General features: G+C 56.8%; 1 protein-coding gene across 2 annotated transcripts in view; it reads right to left on the bottom strand.

Moving 5' to 3' along the window:
• MID2 (midline 2) overlaps positions 1-24,568 on the bottom strand; it is a 65,506-nt gene extending 40,938 nt beyond the window's left edge. The window contains exons 1-2 of one of the 2 annotated variants that reach the window (XM_069015801.1): positions 24,506-24,568; positions 5,320-6,041 (exon numbers count right to left, since the gene is read on the bottom strand). In XM_069015801.1, coding sequence (XP_068871902.1) covers positions 5,320-5,985 — 666 coding nt within the window. In that variant the 5' untranslated portion in view covers positions 5,986-6,041; positions 24,506-24,568. Of the gene's footprint in view, positions 1-5,319; positions 6,042-24,364; positions 24,378-24,505 lie in introns of those variants that run through there. The other variant, XM_069015802.1, reaches the window with a different exon arrangement.
• Between the last annotated feature and the right edge of the window lie 1,258 nt (positions 24,569-25,826).

Consider the following 25,826-nt stretch of genomic DNA (forward strand, 5'->3'; position numbering starts at 1 on the left):
CAGGGGCACGCAGGCAGGAGCACAGCGGGCAGCACGGCCCACTCCACTCAACCCTGCATCCCAGTACTGCTGCCCAGCCTCCAGGTAGGGCTGTGCTCTCCAAAACTGCTGGCTATGCATTTTTTTAAAGCAAAAATAGACTTTGTTTCCCCCAAATGAGGTGTTCACAAGGTGGCACCTTCCAACACAAGCAGCTCGAGACCCCTCATCCCATCCCAATGAGCTCTGCCCACCACAGCCTGGCTTCAGGCAGGGCTTGTCACTGACATGGCTGAAGTGCCAGGAGCAGAAAAAGGGAAAAAATCCAAACAAAATAGAAAATGCAGCTCTCCAGAAACACAGCCATTGGATGGGGAAGGATGGAGGCTCGCACCCTCCACTGCTCCTCAGTGCAAGAGGGTCACCTGCAAGGGAGGAGAGCAGCTCAACAACCTGCAGCTGCAGAAGCAGGCAGGTAACCAGACCCTGCTGCAGAAACACAGGGGCTTTGATCAAAGAAGGTGACACTTGTTGTTTAAAAAGAACCTCATCTGCCAACCATCTTTCTCCCTCCAGAGACCTTGGACTCCAGTTCTGGCCTGCCATCTCCCAGGATATAAAGGCTAGAGATGAATCCTCCAGCCTCATCCCAAACACACTGTCACCAAGTGATTTTCACACAGTTTTATGCTTTCATTTTCCAGCTCAAGCTGCTCTTGAGATAGCAACACTGAAATCATTTTGGAGGCGAATGTAGGTTTGGAAAAAGCAAGAGATTAATCTAACCAACGCAGTTTTGCAGTTCTGCCATCTCAACATCTATAATAGCTTAGTTATTAGTAAGAAAAAAAAGGCAAACCCTCCCTAAAAAGATGATTTCTGGAAGAAAATAAAATTATCTAAGATCCCAGCCCTCAGTGCTGATTCCTGGCCCCTGTGACCTCCAAACTATCAATATTCAAGCAGGGATAAGAATGATCTTCCAGGTGTCCAGTGTCAGCTGAGCACTCGCTGCTGTGCCCCTGAGGGAAGCGACGGGGCTGAGAAGCCTGTGGTGGCAACCCTGGTATGTGGCACAGGTCCCCCTGCTCAGGGAGGTCACTGGATAACAAACTAGCCCTGAGGTAACACTGGAAACACCCAGAGCTGTGGAGAAGCTCACGGCTGAGTGGGGGGTGCCCAAAGTCCCCCTGCCCACACAGCTGAGGCTGTGGCACCTGTGGGGACACGTGTCCCCTCCTGGGGTCCCCACAGCAGCGGGGGGTTCCAGCCTCCACCACCACCGACCTGGAGTGAGCCTTGGCTGGGGCTGCATCCCCTTCTCTCCCATTCTGGAAATAAAGCAGCAAAAGCATCCCTGGTTCGGGGCTCAGGGGGCAACAGCTCCGACACCACCAGAACTCTGCTCCTGCTGGGAACAGCCCCCATCTGCTGTGTGGGAGTCTCAGCAGTCACAACTGCAGCCCTTGTCCTCAGCTGACTCTTCTTGGTGTGAAGAAGTAGAGATATGCACACCAAAATTCCTCTGAGCCCCATGGCAGTGCAGTAAATTATAAATCAAGCAGCAATCTGTGACTCACCCTGCACCAGTGGGAACGCACTCGCAGCTCCCAGGTGAACAAGTCCCACGTGGAAGCATGACGGAGGGTTTTCCTCAATTTTCTACCCTACCACTCTCCTAAAAGCCTTGGAATCACTACCAGCTCTCTGCACAGTTTGTCAGCACAGGGAGGCTTTGTTAATCCTGGTCTCACTCCCACAGCCCCATGGGAGGCAGCGCTGCTCTGACAGGTAACAGAGCATGGGTTTTCTACCTGGCTCAGGGCTCTCTCTCTATCACAAGCAGATGTGTTACAAAACACTGCTTTTCTCTTTCTTTTGCATATTTACAGCCTGTCAATCTACAGAAGACTCAGCACCAGCAAAGGAAAAGCCTCCCCAGAGCTGGCCCTTCTCTGGCTCTTTAAAGGGAGCAGAGCTCACAGAAAAGCCACGGGCAGTGGCCAGTAATTAAGGTAAAGTCCTTTCTTCAAATACTCCTGTCACCAGAAATCATGGACGGAGGAGCCAGCCGGAGCTCTGCACACAGAGCACTCCTGCCGTGTCCCTCAGTGTACCCTGCCCCAGCCCCGGCACGGCAGCACAGGCAGGACCCAGGCAGGCACCACAGAGAGGATGCTAATTACAAGTTCCAGGCAATCTGAATTTATAATTGGCTGAGATTTCACTCTGCAGATAATGCACTGCTGTCCTGGGCACTCGCTGTATCTAGGTCAGACCATTAGTTTTGCTCTTAATCTACACAGAGTTTTAATTTCATCTTTAATGTTGACTTCCAGCCGGTGAGCTGAGCCAGCAGACAGCTCTGTCACTGCCTGTGCTCAACATCTCGACCCCTCCTGAACCCACAGAGAGGGAAAACAAGCACCAACATCCCAATGTGCTCGGACCGCTCCTGGCCAAGCTCAGGCAGCGGGAGTGTCGGTGCTGTCAGGTGGGCAATCAGAGAACCATGGAATGGTTTGGGTTGGAAAGGACCTCAAAGCCACAGGCAGGGACACCTTCCACTGTCCCAGGTTGCTCCAAGCCCTGTCCAACCTCTCCTTGAACACTTCCAGGGATTGGGCAGACACCGCTTCTCTGGGCACCCAGTGCCAGTGTTTTACCACCCTCATCATAGAAAGCTTTTGGGAAGTGGAGGCAAACCCCACCAAGGAGCCAGCCTAGTCCATGCTGCTGGGGGATGCTTCACCCACCACATGAGGGGCTGCAGGGGACAGCAGGACGGGCAGTGCACAGAGCAAGGACACGTGGAGCAGGGCCCACCCCAAAAGACACACCCAGGTGGCACCCCAGGACCTCTGAGGGTTCACACCAGGGGCATCAGGGCAGGTAGCAACCTCGAGGGTGGGCTGCAGGAGCGTAGGAGATACAACGATGCCTTAAATGTGCCATGTTAACTCAGGAGCACTTCCTGAGGGCACCTTGGCACCCCTCACCTCATCCTTACATCATCCCATGCCTGCCTCACCTGTGGGAAACACCATCAGTGCTTCATCACCCATTCTCCCTGCAGCTCTCCAGGTGTGCCAGCACAGCACTGTGAAACAGATGCTCCATTGCAGACACTCTCCTGCCCCAGAAGCTTTTTCTCTTCCCTCAGGGTCTCTGCAGCTGATAACCCTTGACATGAACCTTCCCATGGAAATAGAATGTCACTGCATCCATCCCAGGCACCCGAGCTTCAGAGAGCTCCTGGACATGATCCAGCACTCCATCCTCTGGCCCATCCTGCCTGGCATCCATGTGGTCCCTGCTTAAACCCAGAAAACTGCTCACTTAGGCCGGAATTGTAATTTACAACATAAACAAATGGAGTTGAACATGCACAAAATAAACCCATCACATACATTAAAGGGATTAAAGATGTTTCCTGAAACATCTGGAGGTGTATAATACAGTATGGATGGATTGCTGCAGAGCATTCACAGGAAGTCAGGCTGCTGTCACACGCTGCAGACTTCAGACGTAAAAACAGCTTGGAAGAAAGGGGAGCACTGGGAGAAGGTTTCTCATTTACACACACCAGTCCAGTTTCAGGCACTCAGCTCTCTAAAGAGACAAAAAAAATTCTCCACCAAAGATTTCTGTGGAAAGCACAGCCCTTCTGACAACAGGAAGTTACTCGCTTCAAAAACCCAATTTTCCATCAAAAAAATCTAACTTGAAAGGCGTTCCCAGCTCACTCAAGCTGCAGGATCAAAGCCAGGGATTAAGTGCATCTGCTCACTGCTGGCTGCCCGAGAGCGTTGCCGAGCTCTGGGAGCAGCCATCGAACTCACCAGTGACGTCCTGAGGAGGGGACAGAGGGGCAGAGCCCTGCCGTGGGCACAGGACACAGGGCAGGCCCATGGGAGGCAGCAGCCGCTCCCCTGGCCGCAGATTCCCAGGCAGTGGCATCCTATCAGCACATATTTAAGGATTTCAACTATTTCAGGTACTTGCAGGAATTTTCAGCACTGCCAGGGCATCAATCCCGAGCAATTCCTGCAGCAGAGCTAGAGTGTCAGCAAAAAGAGGCACCCAAACCCAGCCCAAGCAATGCACAGCCAGAGGCAGGGATGTGCCAGAGGATGAACCAGAGGAAGGACGCACATCGAGGTCCTCCCCAGGTAGCTGTGGCCACCCTCGCCCCTGCTCCCCAAGCAGCTCCAGCCCTGCAGAGCTGGGCGGGATACAGAGCACAGGAAGAATGTTTCCAGCAGAGGAGAGCTTCCCTCCATGGCCAAAATCACTTCAGACTCGTATTGACAAGGGGAAAGAATAGTGCTCTGGCAGCTGCAAGGCTTCCTCAGATGGATTTGCCTGGCTGGCACATGTTGGATTGGGGAGGAATATTTCAAGGTTTTAATTTCTCTGCCCAGGTTTTATTGCATGCAAACGTACACGGTCATTGCTTTCGAAGGTTTCCAGTTTGCTAATTGAGACATTTCCTCATGGAAAAAGAATGTCCTGGACTATGGACAGAGCTTCTGGCGCAGTTCCGCACACTGGGGGAGCTTAGGTGAGGCATGACTAGATGGGAGACGGGCAGGCAAAGCCCAGCCTCCCCAGGCCCCATCTGGCAGCACTAAACCAAAGCCAAACCTGGTGGCTGGAACATAAGGAAGAAACACCCAGGACATCCCACCGCCCGTTCCTTGTGCCATCGGGGTGTTCAGTCACAGCACCAGGCACCTCACAGCAGCTTTAGGAGAGTTTGGAGACAGGGAGGTGGGAAACCAGCCCAGGAAACCGGACATCTAGGAAGATTTCTTTCCAGGCACCAGTTTGTTTAAAAAGAAGGAGCAAAAAATAATCTGATCTGCACAAAAAACCCCAAGTGTTCTGCGTTTTTGCTGGAGTAATGAAGTATTCCTTCTGCCCTCAAAATACATGAGAGCAGAGAGAGTGGTTTTGTTCTGAACGTGAACAGGTCAAAGATCCAAGAAAAGCACTTCTGGGCAGAATGAGCCTGGAACATGAAGGGAGAAAGGCCAGAGGAAGCAGCAGCTGAGAAAGGCGTGAGCAGGGTTCTAATGGGATCATGACTGCTGCCACAGCCACAGCCTCACCAGCATGACCCCAGATGGGACCTGCTGTAGTTTTTTTTCACTTAGAAAAAAAAGGAGTTAGAAGTGTTTTGCAAGCTCATTCAGAATGCACGGGGGACGGGGAGGGATTTCAAACTTTATATAGGTCAAACATCATCCACACAGGTTCACACCGCATTCACGGCAAGCTCAGCTCCCACATAAAGACTGAGCTTCAAAGTGCTCTGGAGGGATCCTGCATCCTTACCTTCAGCTTCTCGAAGCGATCGCTGAGCGATGCCACTTGGTGGTCCCGGTGGCGGCCCACCAGTTTACATAAGGCACAGATGAGCTGGTCATCAGCGACACAGTACATGTTCACCTTCTCGTTCTCGTGCTCCAGGCACGTGAGTCCGCGGAAGTGCGCGTCGGGCACTGGCTCCACCAGCCGGTGGCTGGTGAAGGGCTTCTTGTTGGGGTGCGTGGCCCGCAGACAGCGGTCACAGTAGGACACCTCACAGGTGATGCAGGTCTTGACGGCGTCACGGGGCGGATCCTGCTCACAGAACTGGCAGGCGATCCTCTCGCCGGCCACAGACATGGTAGGGCTGTTGCGATAGGCCCTCTCACGGCGGCTCTCGCTGGGGGAGTTGGGGCCGCTCAGGGACGCCTTCTGGAAGCGGTCGATGATGTTCTGCAGGGTCACATTCCTCTTGAGGCCCTCCAGGCCCCGGTGGTTGAGGGAGATGACATAGCGGCAGGTAGGGCACTGGAAAGCAGTGATGGGCTCGATGGACTCGCTGGAGGAGCAGCTGGACACCAGGATGCGGTGGGCACAGCTGAAGCAGAGGCTGTGGGCACAGGGCAGCAGGAGGGGGTCCTCAAATAACTCCAGACAGATTGGGCAGGTCAATTCTGACTCCAGTGTTTCCATCTTTAGTTAACACAATCCTGATTCAGCATCAAAAACCAGGGAAGGCAATCAGGAACCTGCAAGGAAGGAGTGCAGAGATGTGAGACAGCAGCTACAGCTGCACTCCTGGGCTGTTCCTCTCCTCCAGCAGCAGGTGCCTGGGGGGGGTGGACACATCACCCCCACAGCACCCTGATGCTCTTTGCACTCTGACGCTGTCAACTCCAGCCCAGCCGGGCCCCTGCAAGCGCAGGCTGAAGCCTCTCACTGAGGTGTCTCACAGCACACGGACAGAGCCTGGAGCTGCAGCGGGACAGGAGCTGTATGGAGGGCACGGGAGAGGAGGAGCAGCAGCTCCTCTGACACCTTCCAGCCCAGCCAGAGCAGGACCTGGACCATAAAAACAGGAGACAAAACCAGGAGAAACCACATGATTCTGTGTTCGGGTTGGTGTGCGCTGCCAAGAGCGGGGCGGGGCCATGCTGGCGTTCCACGAAGAAGGGCTGCTCTGCGTGGCAGAGATAAAACTCTGAACATCCCCTCCAGCAGCTCCAGGCCTGCCTGCTTCTGGCGAAGGAGGAAAGGCAAACCAAGTCGTGGAAACTCTGAGCAGAGCAGGTCGGGAGCTCTTAACACCCCGTCCTGCTCCTTGCTTTTCCTGGCCATTGCTTTTTGGCGTAGCATGGAGAGGCAGAGCAGCAAAATTACAGTCAGCAAACTTCCACTACTGGCTGTCCTCCGCTGCACTCCACAACAGCCAGGGTTGCCTAAATCAACTCCAGCTGGAGACAAACAAGCTGTATTTTTAGCTCCCTTCCCTTGCACGAGGCTGAAAAACAGCTCCCAGCAGGCGACTCAACCTGCTGCTCCCAACTCCAGTTTGCAGAGCAAACCAGGAGCTGCACCCCGAGCGCTACTCAGCAGCATCCCAGCATGTTCCCAAACAGACATGTAGTGACATGGAACCAGACCCAGCCTCTCCTTTCTCACCCACCACCCAGTGCACGAGGGGTACCTCCTGGTCCCCTCAGCCCCAGCAAGGCAGGCTCTGAGTGATGCCTCATCACACACACGGTGCTGTCCCTCAGCATGGATGTGGGGAGAGCCCCATTCAGTCACAGCCACAGGGACCCCTCACCCTGGCACTGCTGCAGGAACTGACCCTGTGAGAAGCAATGTGGTGCCCAGTCCGGCCCCGTTTCCACCCCAGGAACATCCTGGTGTGGTGCACGGGCTCTGCTTGGGGAGAAGAGGAAAAACTCTCTCCCCTGTGAGGGTGGGGAGGCCCTGGCACAGGTTGCCCAGTTAATCTGTGAATGCACCATCCCTGGAAGTGTCCAAGGCCAGCTTGGATGGGGCTTGGAGCACCCTGGGATAGTGGATGGTGTCCCTGCCCATGGAAGGAGATTGGAATTGGATGAGCTTTACGGTCCTTCCAACCCAAACCAGTCTGGATTCTGTGCAACAGGGCTGTAACCAAAGTGTGGGGGGATGACCCAGCAGCAGGAGAGGGTCTGGCTGCTGGCAGCCCCAGGCTGCTGCCAGCACCTGCAAATGGCAAACTGCACAGGTGCCACACTGGGACCTGCCCCATCCCACCGTACGCATCAGTTCCATCACACCCACCCCGTCGCACCATCTCTTCCCAATCGTCTGAAATGGGATTTGCAAGTGCCTGGAGGAAGCCTTGAGCTCTTCCTGCACCAGCTCAAGGGGCTTATAAAATAAATCCATGGGATATTTTGATACATTCATGCTGCAGCAGCTCTCACTGGCCAAATGCAGCCTTGCACGCACACACACACACACACGTTTTCTTTATAATTATTCTTCTTTTCCCCAAGAGAGACAGTGGAGAAGTAGCTGCATCCAAACAAGCAGAGGAGCACGAGGGCTCCCAGCAGCTTCCTCTCCACAGCTCCCAGCGGGTTCCTGAAGTGTCGGAGCCACTGCAGCCATGGGAAAGCAGCAGGGAGGAGACGCTCCTGGCCCTGTGCCTGGCTGCTTGCACTGTGCTGTGCCTGCCCCAGACCCCCCGGGCTCCCCCACGCCTGGCAGGATGAGGCGTCCCAAAGCACGGCAACGACACCCCCATCGCCGCTCCGGGCGCCTCCCGGCACCGCCCTTGGGCCCTCGAGCTGGAACACTTGCCACGCCATCCCTACTGTGCTGGACACCAGAGACACAGCAGCTGCCTGGCCCTGAGAGCCCAGCACCCCCTGCACCACTCCAGCTGAGGAGGCACAGCCCCTCCCACCTCCCCACAGCACCCACGGATTCTCTCTGGTCAGCAAACACAAAGATGAAAAAAAAGGAAGGACAAGAACAGGATTTGTTTCATAGCTTGACCAAGACTGGGAAAAGAATTTAAAAATCAGGATTGGCGTGAGAGGCTCCCCAACATCCTTCCAGAGCCAACTGTCCCATGGAGCAATGTCTCACACTTCCAAAAGCTCCCACATCCAAGACCATGCATCACAGGCAGCTCCACTGCTATCCAAGGGAAAACAATGTAAAAAGTTTAAACAGCCATTGCTTTTGTTACAGAGGGACATTTGTATATTAACCTTGTTTTCCTTGCTGGGACAACAGCTTTCACCTGTGACATATCCAAGAGGAGCCTCAGGCTAGGACAGGAGCAGGAGCCCTCTTGGAGGTGTGGAAGAGGCACAGGAGCCTGCTCGAAGGCAGCAGAGCAGCAGGTACAGGAGCCTGCCCAGAGGTGCAGGAGCCCTCAAAGGAGGGAGGGGAGCCCTGCTCAAGGTGCTGCACCTGGCAAAGCAGCCATGCTGCCATCAGAGCCTTTCAGGCTGCTCACTTTGATGTTCTCTTTGATGTCCAGGATTGACAGAGCACGAGGAATAGCTGATTAGATTAAAATCTGCTCTCTTTAGAGTCATTAACTGCCTAAACATAAAAGTTATAAAATAGTAACACTGTTTACAGACAGCCCCGTGTCACTTGTGCCCAAGGGTTAGTGGTCCTGTCCATGCTGGCCTGTAATGATGGTGTGCAGCAGCAGCAGGATAACAACACATGACATCCAACCAACCATTTTTTGTGTTGATCTGAGCTTTGCCCAAAACCCAGGGGAAAAAAAAAAAAATCAATGACTAACAAAACAGAAGAGCTGGGGAAAGGCAGTGAACCCCAGGGTGGCCAGAACTGAGGGTAATGCAGGGCCAGTGCCAGGTCCTTTGGGACACAGTGACCTCTGCTTTTATTTCCAGCCCAGATCGGCTCCAAAACCTATGTGCCAACCTAGCACGGGAGCGTGGTGAGCCCCAGGGGTGCTCACCAAGGGTTCCTGGATACAAAGGTTCCCCCACCTCTTCTCCCAAATTATTATTTTCATAATATCGAAGCACTTCATCAACGTCTCAAGCTCAGAGGTTCCTCAGGAGAGATGCAGAGGTTTGGCACCAAGGGAAGAAGGAAGGAGAGACATGGAAGGAGGGATGCTGCCCACATCACCCCATCCATACCCAGGAGGGGGGACACCCTGGTGTACATCACCTGAGACACAGGCAGCCAACCCAAAATCCATGCTTTCCCCTCGAGGAGCATCCAGGCCCCATTTTTACCTATGTCTTCCATTTTATGTTTACCACATAAAATTCCCTCTGGTCTCCCCCAGCACCAACCCCGGGCAGAGCTTGGCCAGCCCTCAGAGTCCCACATAAGGATATCCAGACCTGTTCAGAAAAATGTTAATTCTGCAGGTTGGTATTTTCCACACCAAGTATGATTATTTATTTATTTATTTCCCCTCCCCCTTTTTATCCCTCTTTTTTTTTCCTTCCCCTCCCGCTAAAAAGCTCCAGCCGAGATTGCTCAGCCCCTTCCAAGAATGAGGCTTTAGAAGAGCTATGCTGCTCCACCCGTGCATTAATGAAAAAAGTAATAAAATATGGCAACCCTTTCCTTAATTGGCTCAGCGACAGCAGGATACAAAATCTGGGCAGCAGTTGTCTCTATGCTTTTTGTTGTCCTCAGGAAAATTAGTTCAAAACTGGATCACTGTGGAGGGGAGGGCAGAACAGCCCGTGCAGCAGCCACATCTCATTCATCGGGTTCCCGAAGAGCCCAGCGCAGCCCCCGCGGCAGCAGGGACCCCTTCTGAGCTCGAGGGGGACAGGTCAATGACCCTGCACTCCTGCCAGCATCAGCCTTCCCAGCCAGCTTCCCTGAATCCGCCCTTGGCACGGGCGTGTCCAGGAGGAACAGGGCCCTAGGAGGGAACACAGCACCCCACAACCAGCAACAGCTTCTGACCTAAGGAAGGCACCCCAGGGAGAGGGGGAGCCATCAGGCTCCTTCAGCCATTCACACCCAGCGTTACCTAATTTTTCTGTGCTTATTTGCATCAGCTGTGCATATTTAACACCAAATTTGAAGCTCAAAGCCGCAGCCAGCACAGAGCACCCCTTGGCCACATCATCGCCCCTACTCCTCCCTCCCAGCACACCTGAACACACCCAACAGAACTTGCCCTGTCCTCCCACCACTCCCATCGTAATAACTCCACAAATTTGTCTGAGGCTTTCTGAAAATCCCAATGATCCGTCTCCCAGCTGCCCTCCCCAATCACTTCATTGCCGTACTAGAAAAAGAACACCCCCTGCTGCAGTTAAACTGGATTTCCCCTAGAAAAGCCAGTGTTGCTGTCCCTAATCCATCAAACTGAAGAAGCATTTCCATACCAGCTTTAATTATTTTCCCAACCAATTTGCTTGGTGCTACAGCAAAGTTGCTCCACGTAATTTCCACTTCTCTCCCTGTATCTCTTAATGAAGGGCAGAGCCAAGAGGCTGCGTTCCCAGGCAGCAGCTCCCTTCAGTGAGAGATCCCTGTCTGCTGGCAGTTCAGCTGCTTCATTCCTAAACTTTTCAGAAGAGCCACCAGAGCCCACCCGGCCCTGGCCATCTGTGCTCTTTAACTCCTTCCTTTGCACGGCACCTTATTCCCCCTGGGAATTTCACCTCCATTGCTGCCTTCACTGATGGGATGATCCCATTTTGCTCCATCACAAAGTCCCCTTACTCCTGAATGTCTCCTGTCAGGCTCCAATGTTGGGAGGGGCCCCCCACACGCTACTGGGTGCCCTGATCACCTCTGCCCTCACTGCTTGCACAACTAGTTTTGGATGGGGTTTTTCTCCCCCTCATTCCACAAAAGGGATTATTTCCAATGTGTGAACTCCACACCAGCCTCAGTTACTAATATGCAGGCACGAATCCAAGCTGGGGTGCTCCAGCCCCACATCAGCACCCCGGTCCAGCACAACCCCCCAGCCAGCACTCCCCTCCCTGCATCCCTGATCCCATCCCTCCCAGGGGGCCCCTCCTCTGGTCTGAGGTGGTGCATTTCCCACCCACACTTCTCTCCCTCTCCTCTCCAATAACATCTGTTCATGGAGCAGCTCCAGAGACCCCACCACCCACTCCTGCAGGGATTCCAGTGGTTTCCACACACCCCAGGAGCCCTCACCCCAGCATCCCGAAGACGCTGCCCCTGCCCAGCCTGCGCTGCTGACCATCCCCTCCTGCCAGCCCTGCAGCCCCACGCTTCCCATTGGTGTAAACGGCTGACAATCCACTCACAGCTGGCAGAAATCCATGGATCCTCCACTGGTTCCAGCAATGCCACAAAACCTTCCCCCCTGCATCCACTTCTGATGAGGAACAACGAGCCCTGCTCCTGTGGGCTGGGATGTGGGATATGGGGAGAGCGCTGGGCAACAGGAGCAGTTTTTGGGCCCAATGTTAAACATCAGCTACTGACATCAACTTGTCCAACAGGATTGCAGCATAGGATGAGGTACAAATGTGTTGCTATTTGAATGGGTCATGACTGCAAAAGGACACAGCCATTGCCGAGCTGTGCTCCCTGTTCTCCCAGGCTGGTGCCAGCCTTGCAGCACATTATTGGGATTTCATGGAGATCTTGACCAGGGAGCAGCAGCAGCTCCAGGAGCTTGGGTTTCCTGCAGGGGACAAGCATGCTACAGCTAAAGCCTACAAGGTCTCCACCTCATTCACCCCCATGATGTCAGAGAGGCAAGCACCAAAGAAAGATCCTCTGTTTGATCTCCAGTGATACCCTGGTACAAGGGAAGATTTTGCCTTTTCTACAAACAGTGCCCAGGGAGGTGACAGCTCCTGGAGTGCTCCCAGAGGACCTCAGCACAGCATGTGTCCACCCAGGACTCCCAGGGGATGTGGCGTTTGGAGCCATTGAGCTGCAGGGTGGATCAGGAAGGGATTCCCTGCAGTTTGCTCCCTGGCTCCTGCAGCCATACAGCGGGAATCATGCCATGAGGATTCCTCATCAGCTGGAGGGGCTTGAAGACGCCCCAGGCAGCAACAGTGCACACTGTCCTCTGGGACATTGTGGGGCAATTCCCACTGACACCGCATGGGAACCTTCTCCTGCCCTCTCCGTCAGTGGCCTGAGAGCTGACAGGACACAAAAGGCCCAGGGCACCTCTCCAGCCCAGGGCACCTCTCCAGCCCCTCCGATGTGGCAGGTCCCTGGAGCACAGCACAGTTGCTTCCAATTCTTGGGGAAGACAGCAGCTCCCCAGGGTCCCCAGCACTTCCCTCCCCAATCCGTGAAACCTGGGGCTGCAGCAGCCAGGCTCAGCCTCTGGCAGGTCACAGCCCATGGCAACCCTCTTCCCCACACACTGCATATGTCAGTCCGTCTGCCCGTCCATCCATCCCATTCCCCCTGCAATGCCCAAAACCACAGTCCCGGCCTCTCTGCCAGCAGCTGCCACCACAGCTCGGAGGCTGAAACCTTGGCTGAAGCTGGGGGGTCACAGCGATGCTGAGGGCTGGGAGGGGGGGCCGCAGCACTGCCAGGGACAGCGGCAGGCACGTGGCTTTAGTGGGAGCAGTCCCACCTTCCCAAGGCCATCGCAGATGTGAGTGACCCCCTTCCAGCCTGGCTCCTGAGAAAAGCAGCTGGGGACTGGGCACGCCACCAAACTGGCACATCCAGCACTCACAGAGCCCTGGCAGCCCTGCCATCCCCTTGCCACCCCCCTGCAAATCGTCCCTCCCCTCCTGCCACAGGACTCCACTGCTCCAGGTCTCACCACCCCTCCCCTCCCTTACCTCTCCTGCAGCTCTGTGCTCTCCAACTGATGCTATACGGCAGGCGAGCAGACCCAGCACTCATGTCTGCACCAGCAGCTCCTGAAAGCAGCCCTGCTCCCAGCTGGCTCCTGCCAGACCACACATGACAGCAGCCTTTTGATCTGAGCCTTTCTCCAGGTGCACTCTGTGGCTCTGCATCCTTCCCCTCTTCCTCAGCCACCGCCTGCAGTGCAGCTCCAGCCCAGCCTCATCCCACCACAGACAGCAGCCCCAGGCCCAGCAAGGATGAGGGAGGGGACGGCTGCAGTGGCAACTGGTGCTCTGGAATAACCTTTGGGCTCCAGAGCAAGTCACAGCTCTGATCCCCCAGATGGATGCTGCGGAGATCATCCAGCTCTGCACAGAGATCCGTCCTGCTGAGGAGGAGCGTACTGCAAGGCAAACCCCTCGGTCTCTCCAGAGGCTGGAGCAGCAGCAGCCGGCTCCAGTGCTCACAGCCCCAGTGCCATACCAGGGGACTGGCATCCTTCAGGGCCTGCACCCCCACGAGGCACACCAGGGTTATCCCCACTCCAGTGCTTCCTCCAGGACACCAAGCCGCAGCGCAGGACACTGCCACTACTCACCCACAGAGGAGAGGAGTTCAAAGAGGTGCAGAGACATGACCACAGCGAAGGCAAGGTTGGGCTCGTGGCAAAGCCCACCATGGGAAACAGCCGGGGGACACAGACCCACACCTGGGAAGGTACCTGTGCTGCTGCCACGTGGGCATGACACAGAGAGGGGCCAGTGCATCCCAGCAAGGAGCTGGCCCCTCACCAGTGCTCCCCAGGACCCCTCCAGCCATGCAAAAGTCAAAGCTCTGCTGCAGGGATGTTTTCTGGGAGATGGAATAACAACAGAACCTCAATCAAAGAAGGGGGGCTCCCCCCTGCACGGCACAATCCCATCCCAGTGAAGGCACAGAACCCGAGAGGGGCATCCCCCCACTGTGCCTCCCGACCTGCTCCGGGCACTGCCCCTCTGCACCACCTGACCCACGCTGGGAAGGGACAAAACTGAATGAGGCCAAGGGAGCAAGAACGGCTCTGGAGGGGAGGGGAGCTGCTGTCTGAACCAAAGGCTCTGTCACATCCCTGCTGGCTCAGGGCTGCCGTGTGTCCTGATGGAGCTCCGAGGAGCACACGTGCCCCAGCACCACGCCAGCCCCCAGCCCACGAGAACACACGCTGCCCATGCCATCGTTTCAGTCCCTTTTTGCTGCTCCGTGCAGCAGCAGGACAGAAGCAGCTCTGACCCCCGGCAGATCCCGGCCTCGCGCTGCGGATGGAGGCTGTGCAGGCAGCCCGGAGCCCTGTCGCTGTCCCGACCCGGCGCCCTCGCCAACCTCCCCACCCCAAAACGACAGATCGGCTGCACTTCCGACAGATACCACAGAGTCGGGAAACTCAAGGGCCATTGTGCTGCTCTGTGCAAGGTTAAATATATCTGCACAGCTCCTTGGGCTGCATTCCTGGGAGGCTGGAAGGATAAACAAGACTTCCTGCAGGAACTGGAGACAATGGGGGGATAATTAGTGTTAATGCCCAGTGCAGAAACAATGCAGATATTTTGGACTTTTACACCCTCCTCCCCCCACCCCCTGAAATGCTCAGAAAGAGGCACTCAGACAGGTGTAACTGGGCCACCTAAAAGAGATTAATGATTTAAAATGAGGGGAGCTGCCGCTGCCGAGGGTGCATCACCATTCCAGGCTTCCAGGCACAGGAGGACAAGTCTCGGAGACGCGTTTTTCCCAGAGCCAGCCCGGCTCAAGCTGGCTGGGGGGGTCCCAGCACAGGAGGTCTGGAGATGGAGCTTGCACCCGCGCCCCAGCCGTGCTTCGTTTGCAGCACGGCACAGCCAGCGATGCCAGTGCTGTTCTGGATCAGCCACGGGCAAACTGCGGAGAGCTCCCGCACGGCTGCACCCCACGTGCCACAGGGACGGGACCCCCACGCCTCCCTCCGCAGCCAGCCAGAGGATGCCAAATTGCTGTTCCTACAGTTACCTCCTCTTCATTCCGGAGAAGGCCCAATTAGGGCTTGTTTTCAAATCACAGCAATTCTTAATCCTTTTTCCTACCCCAGTCCCTTGGGAGTGCTCCGTGGACCAGCCAGATTTCCCAGTCCTCCTCCCGTACTGCGGAGTGACAGAGGGACCCAGTGCTCCCCGGACACTTTTCCAGCGCATTACACAGGTCATTTAAAGCCTTTCAGGACAAAATGCTCCCACGCCCTGAGGTGACTCAAAACCATTAGCATCTCTTTGGGAAGGCCTCTCCACCCACACCACTGCTGCACAGGAGCACTTCTGCCCTTCATCTCAAAATAAAATACATTTATGAACAAAAAAAGCACCAATTCCCCTTGACTCAGCCTCCCCCCGCAATATCCCCAGCCAAGGGGCTGCATCTCTAGAGAGGAGGAGGCTCCAGCACACAGAAGGGACAGGCAGAGCCACTGCCTGTCCCCATGTCCCATGCTCTGCTCTGAATGTCACCAACACCTACAGTGGTGTCCTTCACACCTTACGAAGCACATCAAAGGATGCTCCACCAGCAGTACCACACTGCATCCTCTGGGATCAGCCCCAAGCTCCCTCCCCAGCCACCCAGGAGGGGTTTCCTGAGCCAAGGATACCAGCACAGCCGTTCCAGTGCAGGACACGGATTCCCATGGCTCGTGCCAGGATGGGGATTAACTGCTGATGGCAGGCCCAGAGCTCACACAGCCAGGGGAGAACCATGCAGCTCACCCCAGCACCCCATGGATCAGCCTGTGGCAATGGACCCGGGAACAACCCTGAACCCAGCACAGGCTGCACCCCAGAGCACACCAAACAAAAGTCCACCATCCCCACCCAGTTCCTGGAGGACCTGGACCGTGCTGGTTGCCTCCATCACCCCTGTTCCTGGCCAGCCCCACCACGCTGCATCTCTCCAAAGTTCTCCTCCCAGCTCTGAGGGGCAGCCAAGGTAATTTTGGCAGCACACAGGAGCTGCGGATCTGCCTGCCATCCCTTTCAGCTCTGCTCAGCTGCAATTCAGGAGACAAAGCAGGTAACTACAAAGGTAATTTCCTCCTGCCATCCCCGCTCCCTCCCTGTGGGCTGCCGGAGGGAGGCAGAGGCTTCTGGCGACAAGAGGCACGACAAGAGGCACAGCACAGACAATACCTGCTCTCATGCACTGACAAGTTCTTTAATGATCTGAACGGAACCAAAAACGTTCCGAATTTTGCATTTGTCACAATCACAGATGATGCCGGAACCTCGCTGAGGTTTGACACACCAAGGTGCCTTTGCCTCCTAGAGCATCTGACACGGCTGGTTCCCTGTGGGACACCGCTGCGGCTCCAGGGACAGAGGCACAGCTCACAGCTGCTGAGGAATGACAAATGCACACAAATTCCTGGGGTGCTGGAGGGAGCATAGCACTCTGCAGGGTCACTCTGGGACTGACCACAACAGTGGCCAGAGGCTGGGGAAAGTACTGACAGGAGCAAAAGAGTTTAAAAAAAGAATAGCATTATATATATATAGATATATATTCAGTCTGGTAGGCCCATGGTCTCCTTCATCCAAGTGCTGGAGCACTGAGCAGCTTTCCAAGGCCCCTCTCCTGCCCACTGTCACCCCCACATGCAGCAAGGATACCAGGCCAGTGCCAGAGCTGGGTCTGGTCCCACGGTGGCCCTGGCATGGCCAAGGGGCTGTGAGGAGCCCCCAGCCCTGTGGCACCTCCCTCCGTGACACAGGTCACCCTGCCACCGCTGAGTGACCCCGCAGAGCATCTGAGTCACTTCCCAATGTGCAGGGGCACGGCTGTAATGCTGCGATGATTATTCATGAGATGAAGCAGCTAAAGGACTTCAGGAATCAGATGAAAGTGATGGAAAAAGGCTGAAAGATTAAATGCCAGAAAACCACAAACATGTCACATGTGGAGACAGGACAGGGAGGTGACAGCACCAGCACCCCTATAGCCTCCTCTGATGCCAGCCAGAAGCTGGGCTCCTCCCTTCCCAATACAAGGGAGCTGCTGACCAGAGCAATGTCCTTCCCAGAAATTCAGTTTCGCACTATCTGCAGGTTCTCACAGCTGTCACAAAACAGCCCAAATGCTGGGAGAGCAAGGAGGCCAGGAAGGATCCAATCTGGATTTGGGGGCCAAGAAGAAAAATCACAGAGGACAAAAACAAGGAGACTGTTCCTGGGAGAGGCCAGCCCTCATCAGGGAGAAACCAGAGAATTCCCAGGAGAAAAGCAAACCAGAGAGGCAAAGCACAGAGAAGCGGGGATCCTGGAGAATGCCAGGCATGGCCGTGGGGATCCCAGAGGACACATCCCACCACCAGCCACAGAGGAGAAGGAACGTGACAAGGAAGAAGACTCTGGAGGGTTGCTCCTCACCGAGTCACGCAGCTCAGCACTCACCACGCTCCTGCCAGACAAACCCCATCCTGTTCTCCTTCCTGCAGGCACACAAACGCTGCCAGCACCAGGGAGCAGAGCAGGAGCCACTGCAGCCAGGGAAAAACCTTCAAGCTAAAAAAAACCTTAAAGCATGTTTCTGAGAGGGGAAAACATCAACACAGGCAGCGAGAGACACCGGCAGAGAGCACAAGGCCAAGTCTCAGTGGAGTTTCTGAGCCGGCCGGGATCCTGGCTCAGTGCTCCAGCCCCTGCACTCAGCATTCAGCTCCAGGAGCGCCAGCGGCGCTGCAGGGCAGCGAGGGGGGAGAGAGAACCCCAGGCAACACAGCGCTGCCAGGGTTCCAGCCGGGCTCGGGAGACGCCGACGTGCGCAGAGGCTGCTCCAGGGACGTGCTCCCCACGGCTCCCCTGTGCCGGCTGCAACATCAGCTGCTTAAGATAAACAAAATGCCATTACATGGCCTGAGCCAGTGTGTTTCTGCAGCAGGCCAGAGCTGTGGGATGCCTGCTGCACCTGGGGAGCATGGCACTGCGCTGGCACACCATGCTCCTGGGTGAGAATCCACTGGGATCCACAGGGGGCTCTGGGGATGGAGACTGAGCCCCGCTCACCTGGGGTCACCTGGACCCAGCTGCCCAGGACTGTGACCTGCCGGGTTCCAAATACCTCCATAGACAGCAGCATTTCACCAATCTCAGACTTTAAACACCCCACATTTTCTCCCATGAGATCTCAGCCAGATGCAAGGAGGTAAGAATAGAAGATGCACACACCTCGTCCAAATCCACGGTATCAGGGCAGCAATCACCAGCAGCCCTGGCTACTCCTGGCTGTCCCACCAGGGTAAAACCCCTCGTGCGGGACTTCCAAAGCCTGGATCCACATCTGCTCTCTTGCATGGGAAGCAGGCACAGTGCTGGGGCTCTGAAGGACTTACAGGAGGGATGTGAAGCTCCTGTGTCTCTTCTTTCCCCACTGCATGGAGACTGCAGACCCCTGCCACCCTCATGTGCCTCATTCCCAAACCATCTGCCTCCAGCCAGCGATGAAGAGAAACTGCTGAGAAAGAACCCAGAGAGCAGCTCCCACAGACCCCAGAACCTTGGACACCCCAGCACCCCAGGCAGCAGCTCCCACACACCCCAGAACCTTGGACACCCCAGGCAGCACAAGCACAGAGCCAGCAGTGCCACCATCACAGTGTCACACTGGGGCTCAGCATCAGCACGACAGTGCGGGTAGCAGCCTGAGCCAGTACAGCATCCAGCCAAAACCACAGCCTGCTCCTTAAAGAAGTGTTGAGCCAGGTCACTCTGCAGCTCAAAACCCCCCAAAATTCCTCACCCCCAGGAGGCCCAGGGGGCAGTGAATGAGAGCAGCTGCCTACAGCCCCATACCACAAGCTCAAAGGCCAGTGCTACCGCCCCAGCCCACCCCTGCTCTGGGTTCTTGAGCATCCTTGAGACCACCCTTCCCTGCCTCACTGCACTCAGTCCTGTTACACAACGAGGTTTGTGGGGTTCTTTGAGGGCCACCCACGAAATGCATTTAAGCTGCTCTGTGTCTCTTTGAAAAAGAAAGCTAATTTATTCCTCAGTATGGCTGCTGTGCTGCCAGGGGATGCTGCGGGCTGCACCTTGGAGAGCTGGCACATCCCCACCTCCCCTGCGCCCCCACAGATCTTCTCCACATACCAACACCAACTGCCCTGGGCCTGAACCCCGCTCCAGCCAGGCCTCTGCCTCCTGCCTCAAGGTAATTTTTTCCCCTTCAGTCAACCAACTCAAAATTGAGTTTGTGTATTAAAGCAAAATTTAATTTCTAGGCCATTATCCCAACATGGTGTAGTTCCTGCATCTGCAGAACAAGCAATAGGCAAGCAGACTGAACAGTTCATTTCCCTCTTAGACACAAATCTCAGTTATAAACTACAATAATGACATTCCACAGAGGCATGGAGCCCTTTCATTTTGAATCCCATGGAAAGTGTGTGAAGCTGGTGGACCCCAACGCAACTGACACATGGAGCTGCTGTACGTGTTCCCACACGGCTGCAACACACATCCCTTGGATCTGCCCTCAGAGTCTCAGTGATGCAGCAAGTTTTCGTTTATTTCTCACACTGCTTTTTCACAAGCCTCTGGGCTTTCCTTCTCCCCCTCTAGCAGAGTCTCCAGACAGTGAGATCTATAAAATACACAGTTCTGAGACCTGAGAGCTTGCAGCATCCAACTGCAACATCCATAAAAAAATCCCAGAAAAATCAAAAACTCCAACTCTCCAAACAAAAACCCCACACAACTCTCCCCTCCCCTCCCTCTCCCCCACTTCCCTTCAGTCACTCTACTCTTTTGAGAGCAAAAAACTCAGAAGCAGTTTAACCCACACAGTGACAGCAGAGTCCCCATTCATTCACAAGCCGCTCTGGCTGAGATTCCATTCCAACCGGATCCCATCCGCACCCTTTTCCTGTCCGAGGGCGGAAATCCCACGGGAAATGCCCCAAAGGAAGCAAACCAGATGCCACCACCCAGCCGGGAAGACCTGGCAGCAGCGTTGGGCTCCTGCAGCAGCTCCTCACTGGGACCTCCCAGCCAGCACAGCTTCCATAGTAAACAGAATCAGAATCACCAAAAGCCTTTTTCCACTTTGATTTAAGAGACTCCCCCAGTTCAGCACAGTCCAAAATGCTCCTGGACCATGCCAGGGCAGCCCTGGCTGAGGTGGGGGCAGGCACAGAGCACACCAGGCTTCCCCACACACCTGGGCAATGGGGGAAATGATGGCACCTCAGTGGTGCAGCATCCCCTCCACGGTCCTGGGCTCTGGGACCAGCCACTGGTGTAGCACCAGGGGACATTTGGGACAGCCCACATCCCCTATGAGCAAACGCACACAGAAGGGGACATCATGTAGGGGGAGGGAAACGGGGACAGGGATATGATATTTAGGTTGAACATCAGGAAATGTTTTTCCACCCAGCAGGTGGCTGAACACTGGACAGGCCCCTCAGGGAAGTGGTCACGGCCCCAAGGCTGCCAGAGCTCAAAAAGCACTTGGATAATGCTTTCAGGCAGATGATGAGATCCTTGGGGTGTCCTGCCCAGGACCAGGAATTGGACTCAATGCTCCTGATGTGTCCCTTCCAACTCAGCCTATTCTATGATTCCATGAGAGGGATGACAGCAGCACCAAAACACAGGGAACGCCCCCACCAGAGAGATGTCCCCTGCCCTCCTGGTTTTCCAGGTTTGTTTGCTGGGGGAGGAAGCCAAGCCCACAGTGACACGGGGACCAGTGAGCTGCATGGAGGCTGACTGGCACCACCGAGCTGAGACTGCATGAAAAGGAGATAAAAAGTGGTCCAGCCTGACCCCCTCACCAACCCCAGCTGCACCCCAATTTTTGTCACCCAGCCCCATCCCCACACTGGAGTGGTCCTGGGGGCCAGCAACCCACTCCTCTCCCCTCTGTGTTGACCGGCGTTACTGGGGGCTGGGAGCTGCCTTCCCCACAGCAGTAAACAAGGGCAAGGGTGTCCCCACCCTGGCCACAGGACCCGCCTGGGCCCAGGACAGGGGCCCAGAGTGGAGGCAGAGGGATGGACTGCCAGCAAGCACAATCGGCTGTTTCCTGAGAAAGTGCAGCTCACAAAAGGGGCAATTCTGCCACCGGCCATGCTCCCTGGGCCAGGGGCTGGGATGAGGACGGGGAAGGGTAAATGCTGAAGCCACCACATCCTGCCGACGCTGGCAGGGCGCCACCACTGGCACCCCAAAAGCCAGGGCTGCAGCACGCCTAGCTCTGCCCCACATCCTCCCAAGGATGACACAGCCACAAGCTCGGGGCTCAGCACCGTGCCCCTCCCTGCACCCATGCATGAGAGGCAGGTCCGGGGCCGCTGGCACCAAGGTCCAACCCGAAGTTCGCAGCACTGTGTAAGAACACACACACGCACCCAGGATCCGAGGGGTGAGACGCTCCCTGCACGCCGCTGGAGCCCCCCGCCCTCGCACAGCACAAGGCGCCTTTCAGAGCCACACAGACACACCATTCTCCCGCTGCTGACCTCCTTGCCCTGGCATTTTTGGGATCCAGGCTCCACAGTAGCGAGCGATGGCATTGGAAGCAGCAGCTTGAGGCCGGTCAGCAGCATCCCCACGTGTGTGCTCGCTAATCGGAGGGGCTGCTCATTCGCACAAGATGAAGGTAGAGCCAGGCACTCATTAGGTTGCAATACACACTTGCTTTCCAGGCAAAGAACACTGAAAACAAGGGAAAGCAGCAACACAGGCTCCAGCCTCCCCAGGGCTTTGCCCCTCCCCAGGAGGGAGCTCAGGGGAGCAGCCACAGACCCTCCCACCCCAATGAGGGGAGCACCAGCCTCAGAAGGGTTCTGAGCAGGCAAGGTGGGTTTGTTACAGAAGGTGTGTTTGTTACCGGCAGCAGCAACTCCTTCTAGAGGAGCAAAATAATCACACTGCCCATCAGCTTCATTTAATGAACCAGCTGTGCAGCCTGCAGAGACAGCTCTGGTTCGAGCATCTCTGATGGGACAGCCATGGTCTCTCCAGTGACCAGCCTTCGGGATGCACCAACCCCCTAAAGCCAGGGGCTGACCCAAGGGCTAAAAGGCTCAGCACCCCCCTCCCCACTACAAAAGCCCCGACTGACGGCTCAGAAACCCACAGAGACCCCAGGGGAGTCACAGTGTGGGTTTAGAAACACCTATCCATCCCTAGAGGGGATGTAGCAGGAGACAACATAATCCTGGCTTTAAAAGTAAGTAATTTATCAATCTCACAAGTCCCAGGGCCGATCTCACCCCACTCACACACATGCCCACACACCGACACACACCCCTGAGCCGTGCCTGTACCTTGGAGGCCAGCGCAGCTCAGCGGGTGCACGCTGTGGAAGGCAAGGATTTATCACCCACTGCAGCTCCATTTCTTTTGCAAAGCAGCATTTCCAAACCAGGCAGGATGCAGGCTGTGCACGGGCACAGCCTCCCAGCCGCCATGGAAGGCTGCGCAGGGCACAGACCCAGCGCTGAGCGCAGCAGCCGGCACACCCAGGGCTCTGTAAGCACCTGCCTGAACCGAGACAGCTGCTGCTGTCGTTGGCATCAATTCATCCTTCCTCCTCGTATTCCTACTGCACTTAACTGTCTTTTCCCAGGAGCATCCTCAGGGAACATCCCCTCAGTGCGAGAGCATTCCAGCACTGCTGCCTGGGCCAGCCTCCCTCCTTCCCTCCCTCCGTGCTTTTATTACCCCTTGGCCAGGGGCACAAGCCAAGCACGGAGCCGCGAGTCTGCTCCTCGATGGTGAAATGCAGCAGCAACAACCTCAGCACAGAGCCCATGGCACCCGCGGGAGCGGAGGCAGCTCCGCCACAGCCCCCCAGCACTGACCGAGGGTCACCACATGCTGCTGCAGCGGGGGGCACAGGAGGGAAGGGCACTGCTGACCACATCGGAAGGGTCAAGGAGCAGCTCGAGCCCACACTCAACGCCCTGCAGGTAGGCCGACAGGTCGGTGGCACCTCCCGGGTTTGCCAGACGCTGCCCGACGAAGCCCCTCTGCCACCTGGGAGCCAACAGTGCCCTGTGCTCGGCTGCCAGCTCCCACCCGGCTGCGGCAGCTCCTCCGGCAGAGCCGGTCTCCTTGAAGCCGCCTTCCGACAACACAAACTGAGCCGAAACCTCCGGGCTGGCTGGGGAGACCTGGGCGACAGCCAGGAAGGGCAGGAGCCATTAACGCCGGCGTGTCCGGACTTGAGGGAATGACGGAGCAAGCAGAGCCATCTGCCCTCTCCAGAAACTCCGCAAACCGCTGGGCAGAACGGCCCTTCACCGCACTCCAGCCCTTGCCAGCTGTGCTCTAGCCCTGCCAGCTGTGCACATAGGGGCAATAAACCTGCGGTTCGGATGTTTTTTGAGGCAAAACACAAAAATAAAGCGCGAGGAAGAGGTGTCACTCGGGCACGTTTTCCAGCAGCTCCGCAGATCCTCGGCGCAAGCGAACACACTCCGCTGCCGGCTCAGCAGTGACACCCGAAAGCGCGGGCAGTACACCGGCAATGCCTCCCGGCCCCCGGGGCACCGGGGGCAGCGCTGGCGGACCCCCCGCACGGAGCTGTGTCTCTCCCCTGCTGCTTCCGAAGCGGCGGCCACGGAGCCCGCTGCTGTTTAACTTCACGGCCCGGGAGTTTATCAGGTTCCAGCCGCGCTGGGGGAAGGGGCGTGGGGGGGCCCAGAGGCAGCACCGGCCCCGCACCAGCTCTGCGGCAGCGACGACAGCCCGGCACCACGAACCGCCGGGATCCGAAGTGCGGGCAGGGGGCTGGGCGGCGGGAGGGATACGACACTCTCCACTGTAAAACCCGGGGCGAGGGGAACGACGAGGGGGACGACGAGGTGGGCGCGGGATCCCTAAAGCCGCGGGCAGGGAGCCGGGAGCCGGCGAGTTCGTACCCGCTCCGCCCGTAACGCACCGCCGCTCCCCAGCAGGACGGCTCCCGGCGACCCGAGGGACCGGGAAGGCCGCGGGCAGCCCCGAGCGGGGACAGGCCACCCGGGTCTCCCCGCCAAGCGGCGGAAGGTGCCGGGGCGGGCTGGCAGACGCAAACGGGGGAGGCGATTGGGAGCGGGGGGAGCCGGCAACGGCTCCCGGGAGGGGCGGGAGCCCCCAGCCCCGGCACTTGCTGCGAACCCGCGGGAAGGGCCGCACCGGGGCCCCGACGGCCGGCTCGGTGCTTCTTCCCGCCCCGGTACCTACCGGCGGGCCGCGGCATTCCCCTCGATGCTGGTACCTACCGGCGGCCCGCGGGAGCCGACACGACACGACACGACACGACACGACACGACACGACACGACACGACACGACACGACACGACACGACACGGCCCGGCCCGGCCCGCCCCGGTGCCCCCGCCCGCCCCGGTGCCGGTACGTACCGGCGGCCCGCGGGAGCCTCCCCGCCGCTGCCCGGGCATCTTGGAGGCGCGGGGACACGGCGGCGGCGGCGGCGGCGCGCGCGGGGCGGGGCGGGGCGGGGCGGGGCGGGGCCGCGCGCGCTCACTGGCCCCGCCCCTCCCGCTCGGCCCCGCCCCGCCGCAGGTGAGGCCGCGGCGCCGCCGGCAGCGGGGCCTGGAGCCCGCGGGGTGTGCGGACACCGTGTGACCCTCTGTGCCCCTGTGGGAGCGGGACCTGCGTGTTCCCGCGGGGAAGGGACACCGTGTGCCCCTGTGTGCCCCTGTGGGAGCGGGGCAATGCGTGTTCCTGGGCGGTGGGAGGCAGTGCGTGTCCCTATGGGATGTGGGGAAGTGTGTTTTCCCATGAGATGGATGGCACTGTATGTCTGTGTGTTTACGGTGAGACTTGGTGCCTTGACAGCGAGTCTTTCAACACATTTATTTTTTTTCAAAATGAAAAATGCATTAAATGGGGTCTTCACCACCTGGTTCAGCGCCACAGAGGGACATCCCAGTGTTCTCCATACAGCAAACCACCTCTGGGTGAGGTTGGGTTGTTACCTGCAAAGTGTACATATATATGTATCCACAGCAATAACATCAAAGGGAAACACAGGAGGGGGAACCCAGAACTGTAATTTATTCCTTGGTAATATGGGGACATGTGGCACATGTTATTTATATTTGAAGGCTGCCCAGAGTGTAAAATGAGCCATCTTTAAAAAATAAACGTGGAAAAATACATCTAGGCTCCTGGTGTATCTTAAGGTGAGGCCAGGCCAGCTGCTGGCAGGTGCTGGAGGAGGAGCTGTGTGCCAGGACCAGCAGCTGTCCCTTCTGTGCCCTGGGTGCCACCGTCACTGCACACACACACAGACAGACACTGAGCACACGGCAGCTGTCCTGCTGTGGCTCTCCAGTGAGACAGGACAAATGCAAGGCTGCCAGCACCACCATGGCCGGCCTGGTTCTCGCCTGGTTCACTGCACAGAGGGATCACAAATGCTTGCTCCCAGCAGGGTCTGACAGCAGGGGAGTTAATATGCACCGTGTTGTTTGCATTAAACCCCATCTCTGCTTTTCTGGCAGTGGAAGCGCAGCCCAGGCAGCTGTGGCCAAATCACAGAATCTAGAGCTGTCCTGGGATCAGCCTTTGTCTCTGCACCTGTGCAGAGCAATGTGAGGTGAGTGAACAGCCAGGCCAGAGCCCCATCCTCTAACCCTTGGACAGGCAGGAAATTAAAGCCACTTTTCCAAATTCAGTAGCCAGCAGGTAGCCAGGCGTGGGTTCAGGCTCTGAGCA

The sequence above is a fragment of the Aphelocoma coerulescens genome, chromosome 4A, assembly GCF_041296385.1.
Source record: "Aphelocoma coerulescens isolate FSJ_1873_10779 chromosome 4A, UR_Acoe_1.0, whole genome shotgun sequence".
In the NCBI taxonomy this organism is placed as follows: domain Eukaryota; kingdom Metazoa; phylum Chordata; class Aves; order Passeriformes; family Corvidae; genus Aphelocoma; species Aphelocoma coerulescens.